The sequence below is a fragment of the Camelus bactrianus genome, chromosome 1 (genome assembly GCF_048773025.1).
Source record: "Camelus bactrianus isolate YW-2024 breed Bactrian camel chromosome 1, ASM4877302v1, whole genome shotgun sequence".
Lineage (NCBI taxonomy): Eukaryota > Metazoa > Chordata > Mammalia > Artiodactyla > Camelidae > Camelus > Camelus bactrianus.
Window position 1 is genome coordinate 121,474,911 of NC_133539.1, and position 8,706 is coordinate 121,483,616.

The 8,706-nt window shown below is 50.0% G+C and overlaps 1 protein-coding gene across 9 annotated transcripts in view; it reads left to right on the forward strand.

Moving 5' to 3' along the window:
• Positions 1–8,706, forward strand: part of NEK11 (NIMA related kinase 11) — a 220,165-nt gene that overhangs the window by 166,256 nt on the left and 45,203 nt on the right. For all 9 annotated transcript variants that reach the window (XM_074372305.1, XM_045521382.2, XM_074372303.1 and 6 more), the window contains one exon: positions 7,563–7,659. In XM_074372305.1, coding sequence (XP_074228406.1) covers positions 7,563–7,659 — 97 coding nt within the window. The remainder of the gene's footprint in view (positions 1–7,562; positions 7,660–8,706) is intronic.

Consider the following 8,706-nt stretch of genomic DNA (forward strand, 5'->3'; position numbering starts at 1 on the left):
TTATGGGCACCCTGAGGTCCAGAGTCATCACCGGAGAAGCTCAAGGAAGAATCCTCCCAAAGATGTGGGTCAGCTCAGCCTCAGTCAGTGGGACAGCTCTCACCCCCCTCCTGGGGTTCATGGCTGGCCTTGTAACTGGGGCCCCAAGGAGCATCCTCTGGAGGGGCGGAGACGCAACCAGCATGTGTCCTGTTCGCCCCAAACCTCTGCCTTCGGAGGAGGAGTTTTGTCTGCCTATCTCCTGCATTTTCACAGCCAGCCCGTGACGATCCTTGTGTGGACGTGGCACTTCCGTGGGGGGGTCAGAAAGAGTACTCATCCGGGAGTCAGGACGCCACAGTCCTCGTGCTGTCTGTGCCCTTCCCTTTTGGCTCGGTGATGCGGGCCACACCAGGCAGCCCCTCGTGGCCTCGGTCTCCCCACCCCCAGGCCGAGGGACTCTGGCAGAAGGGGTCTGTGGGCCAGCTTACAATGCTGATGGTTCTGCACCACCAAGAGCAGGGGCGGTAAACCACGGCTCACAGGCCAAGTCTGGCCCACTGCCAGTTTTCGTAAATACAGTTTTTACTGGAACGCAGTCCTGCTCATTCATCTACCGACTGCCGGCGGCTGTTGTCAGTTGAATTGTTGCCAGCAGAGATTCTTTGGCTTGCAAAGTGTGAAATGTTTACTAGTCTACCCTCTACAGAAAAAGTTTGCCAACCCCTGGGCAAATCTTTGATCGTGTGCCACCCTAACAGCTAGAGGGAGAGAGAAATGGGGCGCTGGAGATGTGCCTTTGCAGTGATTTGGGCAAAGAGGACGCCTGTCAGGGAGCTGATTCCCGAGTATTCTGCAGGAAATGGAGGGAAAGCGGAGGGTGCACAGCGGAGACCGCGCACCAGGGACAGTGTCCGCAGGGATTCCTGGCTCAGCAGTGTCCAGGAGCTGAGGGGACGTCTCTGCCAGAGTACCCGTCCCGCAGGGCCTGCGTCAGCACCTTCTTCCCCGCACGGCGGGCGGTTTAGCAGGGAGGGCGTTTGCCCAGCAGCTGAAAAGAGTGAAGGGAAATTTTGGGAGACGTGAGAGAAGAATCTCGCTCTGCTGCTGAAATGTCAGGCTCATGGAGCTGCCACTCCGTCAGGGCAAAGGGCCTGCTGGCCGGGACCACAGAAGCAGACCGGATCCTGGCCGTATCGCTGTGAGGAGCGTAAGGATACATGTGTAACATCTCTTCACATCCTGTTGTTTCCATCTCGTTGTCAAAACACTCCCGTGGGGAGCTAGTGAGTGTTAGCGCCTCAGCAGCCTGTTCTTCACAGGTGGGAGGGACTTCGGGAAGATTGTGCCGGTGTCCAGTGATGCCCGGAACGTTTATTGTTGCTCTTCGTCTTCGTTAGTGTAAGTGCTACCTTCTCAAGTAGGCAGATATGTAACATACCAGACCCTAGAGTGTTTGAATTGGAGAAGACACTGAGGTATAAACTGAGGAACTCGGCCCAGGGAGGTGTCCTGAGAGCCCCGCAGCGGGTCAGAATAGAGCAAGTACGATAACGCAGGTCCCCGGCCTCGAAGGCTGGAGCTTTCCCACAGACCGCCATGACACCCCTCTGTGGTCCGTGTACCTGTGTGTGTGTGTCCTCAGCAGTCCTGGGGATCAGCCCCACAGACGTCCTACCTTCCCCGGCTGAGCGCAAGCCCTCCACAGGTGAAGGACCACAGCTAGTATTCATACGACCTCGGATTTTTAATTTTTTTTCTGATACCTAAAATATTTACTTAAATAATAACTCTATTTTTAAATATTTTTAAAATTTTGTTTTTATTGAAGTGCAGTTGATTTACAACGTTGGCTCCAGGTGTGCAGCAAAGTGATTCAGTTATACATACACATACTTCTTTTTTCAGATTCTTTTCCATTATATGTTATTACAAGAAATTGAATATAGCTCCCTGTGCTAGACAGTAGGACCCTGTTTATCTATTTTATATATAGTAGTGTGCATCTATTCATCCCAAACTCCTAATCTGTCCCTTACCTCCCTTTCCCCTCTTGGTAACCATAGTTTGTTTTCTATGTCTGTGAGTCTATTTTTGGTTTGTAAATAAGATTTGAATTTTTTTTCAGATTCTACATGTGAGTGATATCATATGCTGTTTATCTTTCTCTGAATTACTTCACTTAATGTAATAATTTTTTAGTCTATCCATGTTGCTGCAAATGGCATTATTTCATTCTTTTTTGTGGCTGGGTAGTATTCCATTGTGTATATATACCACATTTTCTTTATCCAGATATGACCTTTGATTTTAATATCCACCTATTGGACATCTAAAAATACATGCTTTACCTTAAGAAACTTGAAAACTTAAGCAACTTAAACCCAAAGCAAGCATAAGGGAGAAAATAATAAAGACTGGAGTGGAAATAAATGAAATAAAGAATAGAAAAACAATACAGGACATCAGTGAGACCAAAAATTGTTCCTTTGAAAAGATTTTTATAAGTTGATTAGTTATACTGATCAAGAAAATAGGAAAGAAGATTAAGAAATCAGGGTTGAAAGGGGAGACATTGCTACCAACTTTAAAAGGATTATAAGGGTTTACCATGAACAGAGGTATGCCAACAAATTAGATAATTTAGATGAAAGAACAAATTTCTATAAAGATGAAGCTGACTCAAGAAGAAAAAGAAAATCTGAAGAGGCCTATATAACAAGTAGGGCAAATTAGTCATTTAAAAGCTTCCAACAAAGAAAAGACCAGGCCCATATTGCTTCACTGGTGAATTCTACTAAACAGTCAAAGAAGAATTAATACCAATTCTTCACATACTCTTCGAAAAACCAGAATACGAGAGAACATTTCCTAACTCATTCTGTGAAGTCATTCTTTGATAATAAAACCAAAGACATCACAAGAAAAAAAATAATAAATTATGGACCAATATTCATTATGGATACATGTGCAAAAATCATCAAGGAAATACTAGTATGCCAAACATAGCAATATTTAAAAAAGGATTATACACAATGACCAAGTGAGATTTATCCCAGAAATGCAAGGGTAGTTTTACTTCAGAAAAGCAGTTACGCAACACACCATATTCACAGACTAAAGGACAGAAACTATACGATCATCCCAATAGATGCAGAAAAGCAAATGGCAAAATCCAACACCATTTCTTGATAAAAAAAAAAAAAAAAAAACCACTAAAAACAACTGGGAATACAAAGGACCTTCCTAAACCTGACCAAGGGGCTCTGTGAGAATACCCCCAGCAGCGTCACTCAGAACAGTCGTTTTGTCCTTCCGTTCATCTGTCGTTGGGGAAGCAACCCAAATGTCCATCAGCAGACGAATGGGTAAACAAAAAGTGACACATATGCACAATGGAATAGCATTCATTCATAAAAGGAGGTCCTGACACGTGCCACAACATGGGTGAGCTTGGACGCTCAGTGAAGTAAGCCAGCCCCAAAATACTGTCTGATGCCACGTGTATGAATTACCTAAAACAGTAAAACCCACAGGCACAGGAAGTGTACTAGATGTCACCGGGGGTGGGGGGAGCAACGGGGAGTCACTGTGTAATACAGAGTTCCTGTTTGGAGTGGTGAGAAAGTTCTGGGCACAGATAACGGTAATAGCTGCCCATCATGCATGTACTAACGCCACTGAGTTGTACACTTAAAAATGGATTAAAAAGTTCAGGATAAAAGGTAAACAGGACATAGCCTCTGTGGTCAGGAGTTGCTAACTAGTTGAAAAGGGTGGAGGCGCGGAGGGGGAGTATCAGAAGACCTGGCGGGAAGCACCTTGGCCGGGACCCCTCACGGAGGTCGACGTGGGGCAGGTGTTCGCTCTGGGACGTCTGAGCCGGGGCGGCCAGCACCGAGCCCAGGTTCAGTGCCAGCTGTGTTAGGTCCAGCCGTGCGGACTGCCTCGGACCTCTCCTTCCCCACTGGAATGGACCTGCTACCAGGACTCTGATGTGAGGTGATGCTGGTAAGAGGCTTAGCACAGGGCCTGGCTCTTATTTACCAAACACGGTTCAGCCGTTGCTGTGGTTGCTGTTGCTAGTGATGAACTGGGGTGAATGTGTGCAAAAGGAAGTTTCACAAAGGTGACAGACCCCAGACCTGAAATACAAGTCACAGCCCTGGGCCAGGAAGGTGGGAGGGGCCAGGATGGAAGGTGGGGGGACAGTTGACAGACGGGATGGAGGAAGGGGCAGAACAGAGGGAGCAGAATTTAGGGGGACAGACGTGGGGTGAGCGACACAGCAGAGAAGAGTGTGCTGCTGCTTTCAGAGGAAACAACAGAAACTCCAAGTCGTGACATCCGTTTCCAGTTGTCTCCAGGGCGCCTGTTCTGTGTGCAAATGGCATGATGGAGAGGGAGGGCAAATGCGCAGATTGTTGCTCAAGACTTTGTCAGTCACCGCCTCCTTTTCAAAACGTCTGGTCCTCAGTTCTGACACCGATGTGGGGGTGGAGCTGTGACAGGTGGCCCCTCCTCCGCTCAGGCCACTGGATGGCAGTCGCCCTGCCTGTGTTTTAAAGGGGCACAGTCCCTCCTCAGGACCACACAGCCCAGGCAGCGGGTGCGTGGGAGCAGGACATGGCTGCGGGTGACCCTCTGCTCCCTCTGACATACCGCAGGGCTGTCCACAGAGGGGCCGCGTGTCTCAGGACTTCCCAGGAGCAGGACAGAGTGGTCAGACGTTTTCTAAAACCTGCCCCCGCCGTGCACATGTCCACCACCGTGGGTGCCAGCAGGAACCGAAGGGTGAGGAGTGTGTCGGAGCTGGGCTCCCAGTCAGGGTCTGCCATTCTTCAGAAAGGTTCTGGAGGGGGCAGACTGAGGGCCAAAGGTCCAAGGTCAGGAGGGACAGACCTGGTGGCTGGGAGAGCCTGGGAGGAGACGGTATGGAGCTCCCTGCTGGAAGCCCTCGGTGCGCCTGGCCTGCGGCGTGTGTCTCTCACGTGCCTACTATTCCAAATGCCTGCAAATGCTGTTGAAATTAATAAAGAGAAAGTTAACATTGAAAAATCGACATAGAGCTGGAGGATTCATTGATTTTCTAAGACATTTGAGATGGGAGAGCGTTGGCACCAGCGCCCCAGGGGCCAGGCCCGCCGTGCAGCCTCCCAGGGCCCCGGGCTCAGGGGAGCCAGCTCTTGGGGTTTAATAGAATTCCTTATAATTTGCATCTGTGTTTTGTGAGTGACATCTGAGGGGACAGTGGACCACGTGGCAGGGGCTAGAAGCCTGGCTCAGCTGCCTCCCTGCTGTCCTCGGACCACCACCCACTCCCCAACACCCCCCTCCCCCACTGCTGCTGCCTCTCCTCCCAGCGGGGGCCTGGCCATGACTCCTGCAGGCTGGGGCCCTGGGAGGGTCTCCAGTCTCCTCCAGAGTTTCTAGCCCAGTCTGAAGGGAGGATGACATGGAAAAACACCCAACAAGAAACACGGGGACAGGCCCCAAGAGATGCAAAAAAACAAACCAGCTCTTCTCTTGCTTTTGAACGAGGGGCCCTGCGTTATCACTTAGCACTGGACCCCACGAGTCACAGAGCTGGCCTGCACATTTCTGTGTCACCCGGGAGCGGAGGAGAAATGCAGACTCCAGGCCTAGCCCACACCCACTTGTCAGAGTCTGCATTTTGCCGGGATCCCTGGCTGGATGGTGTCACAGTCGAGTTTGAGAATCAGTGGGGACGCAGGGACCCTCTGGATGAAGGCTGTGACTCTAGCCCAGGTGGTATTAATTGTGGTGGCTGAGTGTGTTATCTTTTTCTTTGACACAAGCAACCTCTATTTGTGTTGGAGGGTGGGCGGCAGGGAGAAGGCCGGTCAGTAAGAAACACGGGAAGAGGAATCACTCTGAGCATCGCAATTTGCCAGCCCTGTTGCTGGAAACTCTGTGCCCCATCCTCTGCCCTGGGCTGAGGCTTAGCGTCTTGCCAGCGATGCTGAGAGCCTTGCTGAGGGGAATCGTAGGCGGATTAAAATAAACTGCAGCTCAGGAGAAATTGTTCTGACCTTTATTTGCAGAAGCCCTCAGGGTGGCCAGCTCTCTCTGGGAGAGATGGGGAAACAGTGCCTTCCTTTCATTCTTAGCAGAGCTGATTTTCCAGCTTGCATGTTGCTTGGCATCATGTGGTTGTTGCTTTAGTACTTTTCAGGTTCTAGGAAAGATGTTTATAAAAAGCAGCCGACACAAATCTGAAATGAACCTCAGAGGCGGGAGGATGCTGACATGGAGCCGCCAGCTGGTGACAGCGAGGCTGAGGGTGTGTGACCTCCCACCAGAGGGGTGACCTCCCGAGTGAGAGCAAGGGGGCTGTCGGGCCCCAGCACCTACCGGGGTCTGCATGTGGGGCAGGACTGGGAGGAGTATGCCATTTACTTAGCTCAGTGTCACATGCCCTTTACAAAGTTCGTATCAGTGACTCTGCGTCTAGGGATGGAGCCTGGGGACAGACCAGAGAGCATGACAAAGAGGACAGTATTCGTCAAGATGGTGTCTGTAGGAACCAGAAGTCCAAAGGGGATGCGTGCCCCCGAGGGGTGTACACAGGAAGGGCTGGTCTAAGAAATAAGGGAATTTGCATCTCACCTTTTTAATTTAAAAATATAGGGAAAAGGCTGTACTGTGATGTAAAATGGGGTTGGCGATCACTTCCTCATTTGGTGCTGAAATCAGACGGTCACATGTTACAGGAGATGCTGGGCAAAGCAGGAGTTCATGGCGTGGGCAACTCCCCTGACAGAGCAGCTCCGTGGGCATCATTTGTAAACAGATCTCAGGGCTCTGAGCCTTTTCCTGGCAGGATGATGCACCGTGTGGGGGTCTGAGGATGAAGGCACAGGGGGACGCTGCCCCTCCCACAGCCCACATGCAAACCCAGCTCCAACGACCCACCCCTCCCCCAGGGGCGTATTGCTTTCCAGTCAGCTCCGGTGTGTTCATGAGAGCCTCCAGGGTATCGTGGTAAAAATTATGATGCTCTCAGCAGATTTCATCACCCTGCAGCTTTCGTTAATGGCTCTTTACCTCCTGACCCCAGCCTTGGCCTTCAGCTCTGTTCTGCTAAAGTTCAAGGCTGCATATTACCCCCTGGTCAGCATCTAGCTTCCCACTGCAAAAAAGCTAGTGCTCAGGTGTGAGGTCAAGATAAAGGGGAAGCTAAGCTTATTAGAAAAAAAACCCTTGGTTATCTAAGCAATTGCCACCCCTGCTGAAAGACCCTGGCCGGAGCTCTCCGAGAGGGTTTGCTTTTCCCCTGAGTGGAAAAAGCCCATCTTGTCACTAGTGGTGTTTGTTTAAATCATCCTTTTTGAGAGAGGCTTTGTCCTGAAATTCCTCACGCAAATTAAAGCCATAAATAACCTTGTCATTTGGAATAAATCTCTTTAATAAGCATGTCATAATTGAATTTATCTCGAATTACTGTGGCATTACCTTGTAGCAAAGGTGGCTCACTGCTGCTTTCCGACTGCCCTTGAATGTCGCCTTGACGTTGCTGCAGTGCTGATGGCCTCAGTTAAGGGCTGTGCATTGATTTTCAGACACAAGGACCTTCGCCAGCTCAGCTCCAGACCTACCCACAGGACCAACAATTTTCAACAGCGCGGTGGCCAGGACCAAGATGGAACGCATGCGGGAGTGAGTAGCCCAGGGCCTGACCGCGGGAGAATGCAGCGTGAGAGGGTGCGGGCAGAGGGTGATCAGTCATGTGATGCCATCCTTTGGTCCCCATGAAAATTGCATTTCTGCTTTCCTAGGAGCAGCAGGGAGTGGGGTGGACACAGCCCCAGTGGAGAGGCCTGAATCCCTGTGATCTGAAGGTGTTCCCCCAAATTCATGTGTTGAAACCCAAACCCCCAAAGGAGATGGTATTAGTAGGCAGGGCCTTGAGGAAGTGCTTAAACTGTGAGGGTGGGGCCCTCCAGAGTGGGATTAGTGTCTCAGAAAAGAGGCTTTGGACTGCTCCCGAGCCCCTTCTCTCGGGTGAGAGGGCCCCGGCTGTGACCCAGGAAGAGGGCCTCACTGGAGAGGGACCACACTGGCATCTTGATCTCAGAATTCCCAGGCTCCAAAACTGCGAGCCAAAAAGTCTGTTGTTTACAAGGCCCCCAGTCTGTGCCGCTTTGTTATAGCAGCACGGACACACTAAGACGGCACCTGCTACAAACTGCTGGTCAAGGAAGAGACGCAGCCTCCGAGCCTAAGGCCTTCCCTATGACTCCCGTCTCCAGTTGGGGAAACTCCCTGTAAAGGGCTGCTGGTGACTGTTTCGGGTTCTGTGGGCCATACGGTGTCTGTCCCCGTTACTCAGCTCTGCTCTGGGAACATAAAAGCTGCCGCGGACAGTGTGAGTTAGTGAGCATGGCTAGGCTTTAATGTTATTTTCAAACTGCAGGTTGAATTTCATGTAATTTTCAGGTATCACAAAATATTATGCTTTTTTTTTTTTTGGTCAACCATTTAAAAAGGTTCAAAGAATTCTTATCTCACAAGATATACAGAAATAAATAGCAGGTCAGATCGGGCCTATAGCCTGTATAGTGTGTGGACCCTCCTACAGATATTCCAACTCAGAAACTTCTCTCCAAAATTGACTTCCTCTGTTGGTGCTGGTGGAGTAGTTAGGAAGTCTAGGAAAAATGATTTTCACTTGATTGGCATTTATGTTCTTGCATCATCATCTAG